The sequence below is a fragment of the Cheilinus undulatus genome, linkage group 11 (genome assembly GCF_018320785.1).
Source record: "Cheilinus undulatus linkage group 11, ASM1832078v1, whole genome shotgun sequence".
NCBI classification, from domain to species: domain Eukaryota; kingdom Metazoa; phylum Chordata; class Actinopteri; order Labriformes; family Labridae; genus Cheilinus; species Cheilinus undulatus.
In genome coordinates this window covers 9,322,378-9,340,740 of record NC_054875.1, presented here as the reverse complement: position 1 = coordinate 9,340,740, position 18,363 = coordinate 9,322,378, and the positions used below count along the sequence as shown (strand labels likewise).

The following is an 18,363-nucleotide window of genomic DNA, read 5'->3' as shown; positions in this document are numbered from 1 at the left end:
ACTGAGTTTTAACCAGAGGGCAGCGCCGTGGCTGCAGCCCAAACTTAAAACTATGTTTATGTACCTGCAGTGAAAAATCACCAATAATGCCTTTTAACTTGTTAATGCTTATGCCAATCATCACCAAATTTCACATGGATGATCACATTGGATTGATCCTGAAAACATTTATACATCAATATCATTACTTTGGCATGATGCTCCCTTCTGGGAATTGAACATTTCCGCATTGGATTTTTTGAATTTTTCCTTTAAATATTCAGCCTAGGCTTATGATTTTTGTCGTGCATATGGGTCATCATAAGACCTACAAAAAAGCCTTTTGGACTCATGCCCAAATCCCAACAGGAAGTCAACCAGCTTAATCTCAATTTCCAAATAGAGCATTTGTAATGGTGCCAAATGACTTTACCCTATTATAACTATAGCTAACAATATTCTGTGATCTTCTGCTCTTTCCTGCAAAACAATGTTGTCATACTGAACACGCTCACATGCAAGCATCTTATCTAAGCGCCTCCTAGAGGCACCAGGAGTGACACAAATGGGTTTTATCTTCATTCCTCTGATTTTGAAAGAAAGGCCTCGATAACTGGCCACAACACAGATATTTTCATTTAAGGATGTCTCTCTGGCGGTGGAGAGCATTTCAATATCTTGCCAATTTAACAAGAAGTATGTGCAACTCTCATACCGAACATCTGATTGTCTTCAAATTTCAAGTGTGATCAAGGTCTGCCTGTCTGCCTGGTTTCTTTTTTTTTTTTTTTTAATGCAGCACCACTATCTGCAACAAGAAGTGACACAATTGGGCCATTTCTTTATTGGCGAGCAATTCATTATCTTGTCGTTTCACAGGAAGTCACTGTAACTTTTATCTGAAACTTCTGATTTGCAACAAATCTCTACATATTCAATTGTGTACTTAAATGTGCATTACATGTTTTTGCAAGTGCAACATGTACGTACTGTAAGAAAGCTGTAGCATCTCTTGCATATAATGTCCTGTTTATTCTCATTTCACATGATAAATAAAAGTCCTAGGAGGATCAACATGCCTTCTGTGCTCTGCTGCAGCACACAGCAAGGGGTTGCTTACATCCAATTATTTACGTACCGGGGTGCGAGGGCCCTTCAGCACTGCTCATAGCCCTTGTTCTTTTTGCAATTTAATCATTGACCTTGACACGTACGTCTTCTTACAAATAAAAATTAAGCATTTTCAGAAACTAAAACCACAATAACACTCAGCCCAGCATCAAAAGCTTATTATAAAACTAAACTGAGATTGAAAACAAGTCAAAGGGTAATGAAAATGTAAAACTAAAGTAAAATCCACAACTATAATGACCTTGGTTTGAACTCACAAAGAGAGAATGAATTGAATTGCAAACTAAAGGTGAACCAAACCCCCCCAAAACACTTTTTGCATAATGGTGCTTTAAGGAAATGGGATGTGTAAACTTGAAATTTGAATATTCTCCATCCTCAGAGCAAGCTTTGGTTTGTGTGACTACACTCAAGAAATGGTGAGAGTTGGAGAGAGCACTTATGAAATCTCTAGAGGTCGAGGGAAGCTAAAGAGAGTGCAAAGAAGTGGAATAACATCCAGAGGGGAGCTCTTGTGGTGGAATACAAGCTCGAAGACGGAGGAAACACGAACAGGCAACAGGAGCCGGCTCTGGTCCCAGCAGTGAGGGGGCGTATAGTTGTGAATCTGTTGCAGTAGCCCATCGTTCCTTGCATCTTGGCCCAAGGTGCTGGACAGCGATGGCTACATGTGACAACCTTAAAGGCTGATGAAGCATGGCCTGCTGCATCGGCTGCCACTGCAGCCAAGCCCTTCACCTCCTCTCATTTAGGAGCATTGTCCCCCAATGAGATCATTTGTCACCATTGACTTACTCCATACAAGCACCCATAGTGTTTTTTTCTGAGGCTGGAGCCCATTTCCACAGTTGGTAAACAGCTAAATCCCTCTCCAAATCAATGCAACCTATTTAACTTGAGCTATTGACTTGCTGAACCCCTCCACAGACTTGAGAAGCAGAAAAATACAAACAAATTAGACGAGCGAGGAAGAACAACAGAAGTGGTGGCACGGACTATGAAAAGTCACATTTTCAATAATGAGCTTTTGGCAGCAGGAGGAAAGAAAGTGACAGAGCAGAGGTAAGGGAAGCGAGAAGAGGAGAAGAAAAGCGAGGGAAAACAGAGGAGGAATGGATCGATATGAACAGATAATCACCAGGCCTCTGTCCCGGTGTGTAAAGAGTGTGACATTGCAGAGGTGGGCACGGCAGGGAAGAGATCAATGGGCTGCATTTTGTTGATCCGTAATCCTTAACTATCTATAAGTAATTAACCTTCAGAGGAGAATGCAGGGAAGAAACAAATGGAGGAATAAGAAGGTGAATAGCAATGAGTAAAACAGAAGCTACCTTGCATTGACTAGATAACAGCACAGGAAACCAAATTAACAGTTTGTCTCTACTGCTGCCTCTGCAATCTGCTACATCTGATTCGCTTTTCTTTCTGTCAGTGGTCGCATTCGCTGTAAATGACTACATCTCCCTGTGGTGTAAAGAGGAGGATAAATATAGAGCAGCTGCTGTTAGAACGAGCAACCGTGCCAATTTGAGAGGATTTTTTTTTCCAGAATCCAAAGTATGTGTGTTTTCTTGTTCTGATTTTATGGAAGAATGCAGTGTGGTTTTGATCATCTCCCGGCTGATGAGTGCATCCTCTCCCAGTCTTTCCTGAGATGGAGGATCTTATTAGGAGTCAGAGTGCCCTCTGTGGGCACTTGAGGAAAAACAAGGGAAGAAGAGCCGGCCTGCCTTATAATAGAAAAACCTGCCTGATGCCAGAAAGATACGACTTTCATTTTTACTGCATACTTTTGCCTCTTTCTATTTCTGGCTCCAGCAGGTACTGCAAAATGAACATCCTGCATCATAAAAAGAACAGAAAGCAGTCATGGTGTTATCTGTACATGATTTAATGGCACACATTCCCAAACAGCACATCAAATAAATTCTGACTTCTATCCTGTCTTTAGGAAGCTGTAAAGAACTTTTAAGTTAGTTAAAGGTAGGCAATGTTCTTCAAAATTTTCACATTAATATACAATAATGTATCAGACTGGTGGGTTTATAAGCAAATGTGTCAAGTAAGAAATGTCTCTACTAATGACAGTATGGCCGCTGTAGAAAGCTTTTATCAAACATGACGTTAAAAGCAAAGAACATTTTTCAAGCAATGGCAATGTTCTGAGTTAAATTATAATCTTCAGGTAAAAACAGCTTTTAAGACACCTTCTCATGAACCTCTCACAGAAGATAATTCTACAACAAAACAAAGAAAATCTTTCTCAAAGGCTCAGCAGTGGCATAAGCACATTTTCAGTGGACACCTGTGGAGTTGAGTGCTTCTTCTTCTTCTTATGTGTTCACTGGAGAAATGTAACCTTGGCTGCTGATTCTTTACCAAAATGGGCACCTGGAAGACAAGAAAAAGAATTCATTAAGTCTGAATATATCACCGGTCTCATTGTGCTTCATTTGCAGTGCACAGGCTGTGTATTATCACATTAAAACTATGCAAACATTCCACCTCTTCATGATTAAAAAAGAGGATTTAGGCAGGGTGCACACTCTGATTTCAAGCTGATTCGTTAAGTCGTGCATCAATGTCAGCTTACACTGTACCACTGAAGTGTTTACGATGCACGCTTACAGTTTATGTGCTTGGGTGTGTTTATGTGGTTGGGTATGACCTAAGTGCTCCCACTGTACAAATGAAGCCAAATGCCAATAAAGTTTCCTTGAAAAAGAAAGCGGTTGAAGTCAGATCTATGTGTAATTTTTGTCTCATTTGCACGGTTCAGATATAAACACAGATGAACAGGCCCTTGCCATCTTACAGCATCACCAGCAAACACAACCAGCAGCTAAATTTGTCACGAATATTCTCTCAGCTAGGGATGGGAATTCTAGTTCTTTTTATAGTTCCAGATCACTGGTTCAGTACAGCAACTAGAGCCGACTCTTTGGGTCCCCAAGTCTCGCTACTCTTTTGGCTTTAAATGTTGTTGGCAGTGACATGATCCCAGGGATTCACAAACGTTAGATGGTGAGAGGAAATGATGAACACTGGTTTGTTAATGGGAATGAGGAAAAGTTAGTATAAAACGGCTCTAAATGGACCTGCAGGCTGCAGAAAATGTTTACATAAATCAGACATTATCTCTACACTTCCCAAAAAAAGGATTTTCTCCACAGGTTGACCAGTTTACCTGGCGTGGAAGTGATCAGTAACACAAATGACTAAACCCTCAGCTGCATACCCAGTTAGATGAAGAGAGACATGAGTCTTGAGAAGCCATGTACTAAGCTAAGAGGCCAGCTATGCCTTTTTAACAATTTTGCACAAATTTTTTTTTTTTTTTTTTTTTTTTTAGGTTTATTTTGGGCATTTTTGTGCCTTATTTGATAGAGGAGGACAGTGGATGGAGTCAGAAACAGGGACAAGAGCGGGGGAGAGACATGTGGCAAAGGGCCCCAGGCTGGATTCGAACCCGGACCGTCCGCGCACACGGGGCGCGCCCCAACCACTCGGCCACCTGCACCTCTTTGTCACAAACTTTTAATTGAAAACTCATCTTGAAATGGGTGAAAGGAGTTTCAAGTAAGCTGCTCCTGCAGCTTGGAATCTGCCACAAGCAACCTTATGTCTTGAGGAGCTGGTCTCTTTAAATCTTTTTAAAGGTAGATTGAAGGTATTAGTGGAAGATGCTTCAGGTTGTAGGTGATTTGACTGATGACTTTCTGATCTGTGAATCCAGATTTGGTATCTCTGTGATTTTTAAAGCTCTGTTTTTTTAAGTCTGTGTCTTTGTTAAATGTGCTGCTGTCGTCTGTCTTGGCCAGGACACTCTTGTAAATAAGGATTTTTAATCTCGGTGAGGTTTTTCTGGTTAAGTAAAGTCAGATAAAATCGAAACTGTACCAATTGTCCAAATAACCTTGTGGGATAGGAGACCGAGTTATGAAGTGCCGTTCACAAATAAGCAAGTTCTTCAAGCAGACTCCCTCATATGAACCACAAGAGAAGGCTCCCATTTGAGAGCCAGATTCCTTTCTTTTATTTTTGTCATTTATTTTCAATACTCATTTAAAAAGGTGAACTGGTACCAAATGAGGAGCAAGACCCCTGAGTGAAAAAACAATCATTCATAAGCACTGTCTCACTCTTTCCTCCAGGCCTTATATGGAGGCTTTTAATCCACGTCTTGCAGTCATTTCTCTGAGATTTTTAAAATATTTGTCACTACTTCCTGGACTCAAAAGTAACTGGAATTGGCTTTTTTCTTTTATCAGCAATTTGAACTGTTGGCAGAGCCATAAACAGCGCAAAACTCTTGCATTTTGATTCCGCTTTTCAAAGCAAAAATAACTTTGTGCCTCCAATTTGGAGTTCTTGGCTGTGACAAAACACCATCTGCAAATAACCAAGAAAATCAGGCAGATTTAGAGATGTTTTGACCTGTGACTGACAGTTATACATTTGTTTTACTGAAATCAGTCATGAAAATTTAAACTGAGTCACAGGATTTCCAGAGCAGAACAACTTTGCATCAGATCTGAAACATGTTTTAGTACTGAGCAGTAGGTGTGTTTACAGATCATCCCTTTGTTCTGCAATCCAATAACAACAAAACCCTCTTGGACTTACACCCTTTAGACACAGTCTATCACTCAGCCTTTAGATTTATTACTGGTAAAAGATCTAAGAATCAGCTTTGTGTCTTCTTAAAGGGTTTTCCCTTAAAGAGAGGTTCAACAAACATTGGTTTTATACATTTTTAAGGTAGAAAACTACCACCTTGTTGGAGTGGTGCCTCAGAGGCTACATAACTCGCTCTGCTGATTTGTTACTTCTTAAAGTCCCTGGAGCTTGTACTGAACTCAGTAAAACAGCATTTTACTTTGATGCCCTAAGCTCATGGAGCGCCCTCCAACAAACTCCACTGAAGTTCTTACCTCTGCGGCAGAGTTTAGGACTTTGATTTCTAGACATAAGCTTCATGTTGAAACTCAATCTCCACTTCTGTGTTTCTGTGACTGACTGCTCTTTATGATTGTTACTATTTATTTTTCTTCATTTTGCCCTTGTATTAATGGGCTTGTAATCTCAACAGCAATGAAAAGAAGGAAACCTCAGTGTGCTTTTAAGAACAAAGGTTTGATTTAAACTGAATTAACATTTGGATTAAAGAGCCAACTCTTTGAACCGAACTGTTCATTAACACATCACTTCTGTTGAAGGTCTACTGATATTTCCTGCTAATTCAGTTTCATGACAAACCCTTTAAGCCCTTCATGCTATTTTTCAAACAGTTTTGTCCCGACTGGACTTATTGTCTTAATAAGCTTGTAAACATCAATACTGTGGTGCACAGACAGGCTCTAATATCCTGTTTTCAGGACAACCTGAACTTTAAGAATATGTGTGCTGCAGTAATGTCACAGGAATTTTAAAAAGGTAAGGGACAAAAAAGACAAAAGAAAAAACACTAAAAGGATATTAAAACTCAAACATCTATTCATTTTAATACATTTTAACTATAATTTCCCAACATTAATGAGCAATACTTTCACTATGGTTAAATTAAAATTACTTGTATTATTTGGCATTTCCATTTCAAATAGCACTTTGTAGGGGGATTGCTTTCCTCATTTTTTTCTGTACAACTTTTGGCATTTGATTTTCACTACTTTTAATCCATCCTTGTTGTTCAGTGCACTTTTGGATAGCTTTGACACCTCATGAGTGAACAGAAAGCATGGGATACAGGGACCCTACACTCACCAGAAATAAGCCAATCTCTTCTTGTTTTCTCACACTCCTTGGCTGACTTTGAATATTAAAGGTAATTTAGAAATGGCTTGCCTTCCTTATCTTTAGGTGCCGTTTTAGGTCTGTCTGCATCCTTGCAGGCCAGTCTGCAAACGACTGTCTCTCTCTCGTTATCAGTGAGCTTCTCTGGCCATAATCCTGGTTCACCTGGCAAAATTCATCTGCATTGCCTGAACTTTCTTCCCCTTCCTCCCCTCCTCTTCACAGCCTACAGAAAAACCTTCATTTTCGCACTTTCCTCCCTCCCAACATCCTCTTCATCTTGCTCTCTGTTCCTGCTTTGCTTCCCCTGCAGGGAACCCACATTATTATATTTCACTCTATCTTTAAACAAATTTCAGTCCACTGACTGATTCATTTAGTTACTTTATATTCAAAAACGAAACAAATGACTAGGAAAAAATATAAAACAAAGTAAAAACACATTTTTCTTTCTAGGCTTCCCAAGGCCTTGTTCTCCCATCTTTTGGGGACCAAAAAGTGACAAAAGAATAATTCATTGACAAAAGTCTCCAAAATACACACATATTTACAAGTCCTTGTGATCCTTTGTACTGGCTCTATTTGAGTCATTATTCAAAGCAGTTCCTGTCTACAGTGACGCAGGCTCTCGCTTTCTCTCTACTATGAGCTATTCAGGCCGTCTGCTCTAGGACACAACTGCAGTTTGACAAAGAATGACATGACACTGGAACCACCTGCCACTAGTTATCACAACCCAGTCACTTTGCACTGTGGGATGACAGCTGCAGAAACAATTGAAAAGTGGATACAAAGATGTTCAATATCGGAGCTACTGGTGTGGATTTAATCTTTAAAGACCCATAAAGTCACACAAGTTCTCTGTAAGGGCTATGAAGGCGTGGATAGCTTCATTGGAACAGCAGAATTGAGGGTCTCCAGTGGAAAAAAACTAAGTGGCTACAATTCAGGGCACAAAAGTCATTCAACTTTTTATAATCTGCTCCTGTAAAACACCTATGTACAAACTTAAAACAGGGTATTGGTGCTACTCTATAAAAAAAAAAAAAAAAAATCTGTTAAATTTCAAGACCCCCCCCCCCCCCCCCAAAATTCTCAAGTTAAAGAAAAAAAGATTTAAAAAAATAGATATTTTACTTTAACAGTTGCAATTGTGCATGAACCAAAACTTTTAATTTCTGAGATTATAAAGTCTAAAAGTGAAAAATCCAACCACTGTTTTAAGTTTGGTCCCTTGTAGATTATTTACTTCATAATGTTATAAATTTAGGATTTTAAAAACTTGAAATATTTGAATTTTGAATAGCAAAATGTATGACTTTTTAACCTTTGGAATTTCTAGTTTTCTTTTTCTTTTTTTTGTAAAATGTTCAACTTCTTCAACTTGGAAATTCTAAATTTGTTATCTTTTACAAAATAAAGCTTTTTAATCTCAATTTTGTTTTTTTAATCTCAAAAAGTTCTATTTTTCTCTGAAAAAAAAAAAAAAAAACCTCTTATATTTTCTATCTTTTAGGGTGGCCAATAGACCTTGGTAAATAATGTTTGTCATCATGATTTAAAAAAAATGATCTATGCACATCTCATTTGGACAACCTCAGAGCAGACCGGGTCCCGTGCTCCCCCTGAAATTTTTGGTCCCCTTGGGATGCCCAGATCCCAGGCTGGGAGCCACTGGAGTATATGTTAGTCAGTATGCTGCTGTCAAAGACTAAAACTAAGGAGACTTTGCTCCTAACTTTGTTCTATTTTATTTAGTTTTTAAAGCAAAGATTTAAGTTAGTTTTTATTTTTTTGTAATGCTTAGGTTTTAGTTAGCTAAAATGAGTTTTAAAAGTTTTAGTTATTCAGTTAGTTTTGGTTAACTATAATAACCTCAGGTCTTTTATTCTATTGTTTCATGCTAATAAAGACATAAAACCCAAAACAAAATCTTCACCAAAAAAAAAAATCTCAGCCATAAATGTCATGTAAAAAAATCAAGCAAAAGTAAACATGAGCTCGGGCTCAGTTCTCACCATCCGATGTAGCATTGGCAGAGGTTTTCATGTGATGTGGCTTGCTTGATGAGGAGTTCCACTTGTGTTGGCACATCCAGTGTCTCGTCATGAGAAAAGTCTCGACCTGCGAGAAACAAACTCATCAGAAAACTGAGCCCTTCTCTGGGAAAGTCAGTGTGTCAAAAGTGAGTAGTATAGGCTGAATTCAACTTGAAATGCTCATCCTGCTTTAAAGATTGTTTCCATTGTTTAAAAATATATCTGAAGAAGGAAGAAGTGTCAAACATTCAAGCTCTTCAATTTTTTTCTGAAGACATCTTTGCCCTTCACTGTGGCACCTTTGCGTGCCTCTGAAAAAGCAGTGAATACATCTTTTACCATGAACAAGACATTCGCTTTTATCAACGCTGTAATTAACGGGTGGTTAAAGATGATACTTCGATTAAAACCTCTCTTCTGAAGTGAGATTTCTATCATGAGTTACTTGAGGAAAAGAAGTGTCACAAAAACTGCTATTTTATTTCAGAGTTCTGACCCTTTTTGCAAATCTAGGTTGCCTTTTGAGTGCTGCTTACTTACCTGTAAGCTTGTCTCTCACTCTGTTGATAATCTGAATGGCTTTCTTGTTGAGTGCCTCGGGTTGCACCAAGCCGTCTCCAACTAAGAAAAACATCAACAGTGTGTCATCAGCTTAAGAAAAGGCAGATTCAAGTGCTCTCTCTTCCCCTCTCTCTCTCCTTTTTTTACAGCTCAAGAAAATCAAAGCACTGCCTTGAAACAGCACAGCAGTTGCACCAATCACTTATGACAGCTAGAGAGCTTGGTATTGTTAACAAGCAGAGAAAAACCAAAGGGGTCTGCGACAATCAGTAATCTGTAGAATGACAGAGCGAGATGGGAACTCACTGAACGAGTGAATGGATTCAGGCACGGTGGTCCCTGGTTTCTTGTGTGTGGTCTCTCCAAGGTCTATTCCCTCAAGTGCTTCTGCAAGGACACATTGCAATAACAGGTTCACACATGTTCTTACATTATTGAATAGACAACAGGAAGCTTTTATGGCCACAGTTTGTACTTCAGACTCACCCACTGACTGCCCAGCAGTGTACGAGTCGGTCCTGGTGCGGGAACGCTTGTTGCCTTTGGTGTTAGCTGTGGGTCAAACAGGCGAGGTGTGTGAAAACAAGGGCTTTTTCCTGGACATGACAGTTACTATGTTATACCAGCACTGCTGGAGTCTCTACCCTATTTTTATATATCAGACAGAGAGCAGCTGAACAGTTCTGACCTTTTCTAATGTAGAGAAGTATTTCTTTTCATCCTTTCAAGTAGTTAAAGCAACGGTATTTATGAAAAATAGATTTAACATGAAAGAGCACAGTGTGTCCATTGTTAACGTGTTACCTTAGTTTTATACATAAAGAGAGTTATTTCTCCTTCTACAAGAACAAACTGTTCTGCTCTTTACAATAACTAAGCTCCTCCTGTGATATGAAGCATGAAACTAGCCCAACCTGCAGCCCCTCTAAGTCGGTACAAAACCACAAATGTTATTCTTTAAATGACATAAAAACTCAAAAAAGCCCAACTGGAAATTTTTCTTTCTTTTCCTTAAATAAAAGCTCAGAATAATGACCCTCATTTACAACAAATGAAATGATTTATTCTGTTGTGGATTAAAATGTCATGTTTAAAGCAGCCTTGACAGAATTAGATGTGGTGTGCCAAAGATAATAATTCACCTTGTTCTCTTCAAGGTAACCAATGACCTTTTGATGCCGCCACTAACTCTGTAAGCATTTGGTCAATTTCTCTCCAGGACATGAGCCAAATAGATTTCCACTTTACTTCTAGGACAGCAGGTTTTTTCCTCCTTACAGACCAATCTGATTTAATTTAATTCTCAACCTGCTCAAAAAAGAGTCTGAACAAAAAGTAAGGCACTTTTTGCTGAGTTTTCTTCTCTGCTGAACTTTTTCACATTCAGCAGTTGTTTCTATTGTTACACCGTGTTCTAACAGCATGCGAGCGTCAGACATTGCTTCACTTATTGTCCATGTTGCATCCATTTAAACTGCCAATTCTTCAGACTCTCCTTAGGAACATAATGACATCTTGTGCTTCGGTTCGTAATGTGGACAAACGAAAGTGTGGTGCTTTGTATTGATGAGTCTGACTGCTTTGAGCTGGAAGGTTCTGCCTCTGTGATGACACAAACGTGACCAAAACTAATTGTGTATTGGACTGGAGCTGATATAGGCATTTTTTTCATTGATTGAAGATCTCCAATATGATCTGATGTGGTTGTAAACAGAGCACAACTTGTGGGTAGCTGTAAATGCGTGAATAAGACAACAGGAGGAGCAGTAGCAGCATTAGCAGTCCTGCCACAAGTATGGAAATACTTCAAGCTTGAGAGTGAAAACAGTCAAATGACCCCTTGCAGCATCTGTGATACGACTGTTTGGAGAGGCATTAGCTTAGGCAATAAGCTCTACACGTTATTCTGTTTACTTGTGTTTTTTTTTGTCAACAAAAAACACTGAAACTCTAATCTAGGCCAATATGAGTGTCGGATCAGGACTCGGAATCAGTAGATAGTCAAAATTAAAAATCAGATAAGGATCAGAGGCCAAAAATTTTGATTGGGACATCCCTAATTTCAGTTATCCCTGAAATGTTTATTTATGCAAAACAAATACAGGCTAAAAAAGCTCTGTGAGTGAACTAAGATCAAGAACTTCATGGAAAATTCCTGTCACTCCTTATGCCTGGTCATCTACCACTCTCCTCGTTCCTCAAACATCTCGACACAGACAAAGAGAGGAAAATAGGAAAAGGCAATGACAGAGAAGCATGCTGAATTGCTAGCATGGTTTCAGGATAAAACAACAGCTGATGCTTGTCATGCCACGTGTACACTGTTACATTGTTGTGGTTATTTTAGTCTGCAACATTTTCCTGTGCTCTTTTACTGAATTTTATAACCTGGCATGCCAGATTGATTGATTCAAGTATCCATGCCATGGGATATTTGTCACATCAATTTTGGAAACACACCGTCAGGGATCAGGGATCTATAACGGGCAGCCTGAGGGCCACATCAGGCCTCCCAAATTGTCCCCCAAATGATTATATTCAGAAAATGTAAGAAGGAAAAAGAGAGGTTGTGGTTTTTTGGGTATCTTTTGTCTTGAAATCCCTAAAGCTATAAAACTAACCCTAAAATCAACGAACATTGAAACAGTGATGAGATAATGTTTGATTAGTTTGAACATTTATATAATGCACGATAAACACATACTTATCAGTCAAGTCCAGATTAAATCTACAGTTTTCTGTGTCAACTTTCTACTTCAGCCTCCTGAAGAGTGAAATTTCCCATCTGAGAATCAAAACAAAAAGCCTGTTTCCTGCAAATGTTTTTACCAATCATGACAAAGCATATTAGTGTCAAACCAAGCATGGACTACCTGACAGCCCAAGAAATATGTAGCTAAAATATCTCAGGCGCCCTCTTGGTCACGGCCGTAATGTAGATGATAGGGGCTGATTCATGGCAAAAAACCACATACATCTGAAAGAAATTACAAATAGAATTATATGTTTATTGGACTAAAATATTAATTTTCTTTAAATTTATTAAGAGTTTGTTTTTTTAAAGTCTGGCCCCTACAAAGTCAAGACAAACACGGGCCCTTGTACACATGTAGTTGATAACCCCTGCCATAAGACGGTATTTGCAAAGGGAAGAGCCTTTAAAAAAAACGTAGACTATGATTGAGACTTTCAGCTTTCACCTCTTTCTGCTCAAATGTTGCTGACTGGTCTGATCATTCTCTGACAAGGCACAAGTAAATCAGCTTTAAGCTTTGAAAGATTAATTTTTCCTGATGAAAGACATTAAATCTGGACAATCCATCGGCAACAGAAAGCTAGAACTTCAGAAGAGCACACTAAATGTACTGAACAAGAACATATTGTGACTCTTACTGTCCATGAGCCTCCAGTTGAGCAGCGGGTCGTAGACGAAGGCCTCCAGCACAGCCATGACACTGTCCCTGTGCTCCCTCAGCACCTCCATCACCGTGTGGCAGGTGATCCGATAGTTTCCATCCAATCCTGTCACCTGGGGCACATGAAGAGGAAAGTTTTGTTAAAATGTGAAAACAGAGCAAAAGGTGATACAGCTCCTGGAGCTGAGAGCACCGGATGGGTCAGTAATATTTCCAGCGTCCAACTTATTGTCAGATTCAAATTTTCACATGAGTGCACCAAGCCTCACTGAGAACGGTAATGAATGCACCCAATGTTATCAAGAACCTTCATATAAACAGAACAAGAGTTGATAAGTAAGAAGCTTCCATTCTGACTACCTTGTTTTGTCAAAGTACGGACAGAAGATCTAATTAAAAAAAAACTAAGGATAAATATGGCTTTATTTGTACAAACACTTTGAATGACTCAGCATGCTGTCAGACAAATTTGAACCATGTTTCTACTGGGTTTAAAATGCCTATCATGTTCTCCTGCCCTAAATTACAAACTCAAGTTATCCAAATTAGCATCCAACACAGTTTATCTACTTAATAGTACATTATTTTCTTTATCACATTTAGACCTGAAACTGCCTAAAAACCATAGCACTGCCTGAGCACAATCTCCAAAAATCGAAGGGTTGCATGAAAAAAACTGCACAAAATCTCAACTGTCCCTAAATTATTTGTCAGCCTTTATATAAGGCTTATATAAAGATGAGATGCAGACATTTCCTTCAAAATAAAAGCATATCATAAACTTTTTGCAGGCACACATCCATGACCCACTGAAAATGGTTCTGAGACTCACTTTTGGGTCTTAACCAAGCAGCTGAGAACCAAGGGTCTAAAATACTATAGCAGTCTGCACATGTGTCACTCTTTAGTCAGATCATCATTGATTTCTACATGTGGAGGCCAATCTAATCTAATCTGCATTCCAACTGTGTATTTTAGAAAATCAGGTTGCATTTCTGGTCAGATACCTTAAAACTAATGAAATTATCCAAATTGTGCAAACATTGCACCCATTTTCATATGATTCACATGATCCTGAATGTCCATTGGGGTCAGAGCGACAGCCATTAGGAATTAATGGGAACAGAGGAAAGTTTGTATTTAACAGCTCTGAAGGGATGCTGCAGTTTGCATCAGAAACTTTCTACATACACTGAATACGATTCCTACACTTTACAAAACAATGATCTTTACCACAGTTTGACAGATTTTCCTGGCATGGAGGCGATCAATATAACAATTTACTCAGTCCTGCAATCCTCTAGCTTCATGTAGCCAGATGACGGGGGGCTGGAGTCTTGTATTGAGCTTATGGGCTAGCTGAGACCCTTCAACATACAAAAAAAATTCCTAATTTGTCAAAAACATGCTGCAGTGATCTACTATCAACTGAATAAACCTTGTGGGGTGAGCTACCGAGTAAAGATGTGCCATTAAGAAACAAGCCTGCACTATGAAACACCTCTTTAATGTTAGCTACTGAAGCTAGCACCTGTTTGAGTGCCAGTTTCCTTTCCTTTATCCTTGCCGTCATTTAATTTACACTGGGAGCCAAACAACCAGCTCTACCGAGCCGAGCCAAATGATCTGGACCTTTAAAAAGAGACGGATTCCCATCACAACAAGGGGGACAGGAGGTTGGTGAGAGGGACCTCAGCTAAGGAAATATGGGTTAAGATCAGAGTTTAATGAGCTAAACCATGGAAAAACTGCACTGAACCAAACCAGGCTGCTTTGTGGAAACAGAACATTCACAAGTGGCTCATCCAGGCTTTTAAAAATTCCTGCCTGCTGCCAATGCTCTGTGACTTTTAATGAACTTTTGGAAATTTTTGCCTGAATATTTCACTACTTTCAGGACACAAAGAAGCTTAAGAATTAACAATGTTTCTACTTTTGCACTTTGAACATTTGACATGGTCATAAACAGCTCAAAACATGGCCTTTTTGGTAGTGTTTCTCTATGTAGAATCATTTCTTGCCCCCACAAGGGGGTCCTTTGCTGTGTCATCTGCAAAGAACCTATAAGTTCTCTAGGGTCTCATCAGGTTTTAAACGTATACACATGCAAACACTGCATCCATTTAAAATGGGCTAAATGGATGATTTTGATGTAATGAGAGAGGGAAGTTCTTAAAAAGTGGGCACATACTCTGCAATCTGCAGGGCGGGGGACAGCTCAACTTTCTGTGCGCGGTGGTGTCAAGGGGGAAAATTAACCTGTTAACTCAGACAGGGCTTGTCTGCATCAACAAAGCTTTCGGATCAGCTCGTCAGAGTTAACCTACAGTAGTTTTATTATCTAAGGATGACCATGTCTCCTGTCTTCCTTCATTTAAATCCTTCATTCTTCTAGACGAGGCATCGCGTTTTACTTAAAAGTTAGATTCAGGTGCAATTCAAGCAAGGTGAGGCCCAGCTGGTGCAGCCAGACGGATGCCATCAGTGCTCTTAAAGACTAAAATAAAGCAGAAGTGAAGCCACAGAGCTGTCGTCAGAGAACATTTTGTTGATGGACACAAACTAAATACAACTTTGGAGCATTTGTCCCCTGAAGTGAGGTGTGTGTTTGGTATTCAAGAGCAGGATCAGATTTTCTGTTCTCAGGTTTGGTTGTTAGATGCTATCGAAAGCTTTTTAAACATATTCTAATCTTGAAAATGTTATTTCAAAGTTGATATAACTTGAAACTCCTTTGATGTATTATTAAGTCTTTGCTTTGTTTTTGTACTTCCTTGAGTTCTCTTACTTTTAAAACAAAGCCACAGGGAGCCATGGCTGGTGATAAAACACTGCACACTTAGAAAAGATTCAGGATTTCTGTAGTTTCAGTAAAAAAGCAGAGGAAACCTCAACAGAAATCTGGTTAACCAGTAGAGAGGTAATGTAAAAGGTACAAGCAGCACTTGAATAACTCTGAAAAGTCAAAACTTCCTGCAAGAGTGACTTTTAAAGCTGAACCAATCTGGCCCCGAGGCTATTTTAAACTCATCCATACACTTGAGTACATACGCTTAAATTGAAGATACCAGAGTTACTTACCTCCATGGCATTTGTCAGCATCCTTGTCAGTCTAAAAGGAATTTTTTCAGGGAACTTCTCCCTGGTCATGGCAACCTGTTAAAGGTTAAAATTAGAGTCGATTTAGTATATAAAATATGTGAATATAAGGTAATGAAAAAAGTCTCCTCTCACCTCGAAACAGTCCCCAAAGTCAATGTGGAGGATCTTGCCACTCAGTCGGTCCAGCATCAGGTTGGATGGATGTCTGCAGAACAAAAGACATGATCTCTTAATTAAGAATGGTCTCCTGGTTTTATCATCCTACTTAAATTAATGCAAAATATTCAGCTAAGAGACTCACCTGTCACCCAGTCCCAGGATGTAGCCCACCATGGACATCACAGCCAGGGAGCGGGTGTAATTGGTCCTCCTGTCAAACCACACCTGAACATGGGAAAAATATCTGCATTATGAGAGCTCTTCTGGTTCACAGTATTAGTATCATTAGCAGAAAAAGAGATGGAAATGGCACAGAGATCTCAGGCAGGCTGTTTGAAACATATTTCCAGACACTTCAACATGCAGAACATCAGGTACACAATGTACTAATGTTCCTAAAAATGGATTCAATTTGAAGGTCTCTTTGTAAGTCCTGCTAAGTCAGTGATTTGAAAGTAGGACGCACAACCTAGAAAGTGGATTCTTCAGGGGAAACAACAGCTTATTTCTCTCCTGCCGTATTAACTAAGTAATTAGAAAACTGAAAGACTTGAGATATTGAAAAACTTTTATTGTGCAGGAAAAGAAAGCCTAACCCAAATGACCAGCCTCACTGAAAGTGTTACTTTATACATCTGTATGCTATCTTTGCTACGGCTGACCACTCTTAACTTTTTACCCCAGAGACACCAGATCGTGATGATGGATGCTGAAGAGGTGAAGTGCACTCCATCATTCTCCCCTGTGCTGACAGATAAACAAGCAGCGCGTCTCACCTCAGAGCTGGGGCTCTTGAGCCACAAGAGTTTGGCCAGGTCGTCTCCGGCCGTGTTGTTGACAGCGTGCTCGAACACCTCAACCTTCTCCATCAGCGTCAGGTGGTCGTAGTCTGGAGCCATCTGTAACACAAAGAGCACACCACAAAGGGACATAAAAATACAGCCGAAAGTTTATACAATTTCAACCCAAGGCTTCTTTTTCAATGCCATTTATAAGAGGTTGTTTTCAACCATTGCATCTGAAATAACAAGGAAAAATCAAAACGGTTCTTTGAGCACAAAGGAAGCATTCAAAAGCCACCAGAGACAACTGAAAAGCAGCCAAATGTAATGAATCCTTTAACTTAATGACAGATAAATAAATGAATCAAAAGCACAGTCATTCTTATTTAAAGCATGCACCTCCCTTAAATGGACGACTGTGATATCTATATTAAAAGCTGCGCCAGTATTTTAGTCACAACCTGTTTTTGGGTTTCTTACAGAGGAGGAAAAAAAGGTTCAAACTGTCTCTTTGAGCAACAATTTTGATTTTCAGCAGAGACCACAATGTGAAGTTTCTGTGCAGCTCTGCAGCTCTTTTAGTTCCATCCATTTTCCCAAAAAGAACTCGTACTCCTGCTGGCTATAATACCAGAGCTGAGCTATCAGTCTACAGTGATTGTTGCAAACTACTGACTCACAGACAAGTTGCTCTACCCTTCTCTTATTGTCACTTGTCTTTTACTGAAGAGTTGTTTCAATCTTCAATCAATTTATTTACTTAACTTTATACCACTGTTTTCTTTATATGCAGGACTATGATCTAATGGAGGAGAAAATCTCTTAACAAATGGTACCAGCCCACTGCTGGCCAAATCTGACATGCCAGATGGACTTGTTTCACATATATATCTGGTAAACCTCTCACAGATGGTGTTTTGGATAGGACAGAGCCTTTGAAAGCAACAAACACGTGACGTAGCTGCTACCGAGGAGTAAACTCCATGGAGAACTGCATAAAGCGAACCATGGCGACTGTAGAAATGTCAGTACACAACTTTCGTCATTTTTGAAAAGAAAAAAACTCACTGCTGTTCTTTTGCTCTTCTTTTAATGAAGAAATGTCATCAAGTTCTGATAAAATGTACACTTTAGCAGCATCCACGCTAAGCTCTTCCGCCATAATTGCACCAGTCTCTTGTTGCTGCTTGCTTACATCACGACTCTGCTGTGCCCGAAAGTACTGCCCCTTGATTGGTCCTGTCATTTTCTCACCGGGCCCAGACTGTTCAGATGGGAGCTTTGCAAGATAGATTCACCAGTGAGAAGCACGGAAACAGGCGAATCCATCTGCTTTGCAAGGTTACTGCTGGCCTGCATTTGCTATGCATCCTACTACATTGTGAGCAGTGACAACAGCCA

General features: G+C 39.5%; 1 protein-coding gene across 1 annotated transcript in view; it reads right to left on the bottom strand.

The window, feature by feature from the left end:
- Positions 1–2,988: 2,988 nt before the first annotated feature.
- Positions 2,989–18,363, bottom strand: part of mtor (mechanistic target of rapamycin kinase) — a 172,724-nt gene continuing 157,349 nt past the window's right edge. Inside the window, exons 49-58 of the mRNA XM_041798734.1 lie at positions 16,957–17,079; positions 16,323–16,405; positions 16,154–16,226; positions 16,001–16,075; positions 12,897–13,032; positions 9,990–10,055; positions 9,810–9,890; positions 9,483–9,563; positions 8,922–9,027; positions 2,989–3,501 (exon numbers count right to left, since the gene is read on the bottom strand). Coding sequence (XP_041654668.1) covers positions 3,486–3,501; positions 8,922–9,027; positions 9,483–9,563; positions 9,810–9,890; positions 9,990–10,055; positions 12,897–13,032; positions 16,001–16,075; positions 16,154–16,226; positions 16,323–16,405; positions 16,957–17,079 — 840 coding nt within the window. The 3' untranslated portion in view covers positions 2,989–3,485. The remainder of the gene's footprint in view (positions 3,502–8,921; positions 9,028–9,482; positions 9,564–9,809; positions 9,891–9,989; positions 10,056–12,896; positions 13,033–16,000; positions 16,076–16,153; positions 16,227–16,322; positions 16,406–16,956; positions 17,080–18,363) is intronic.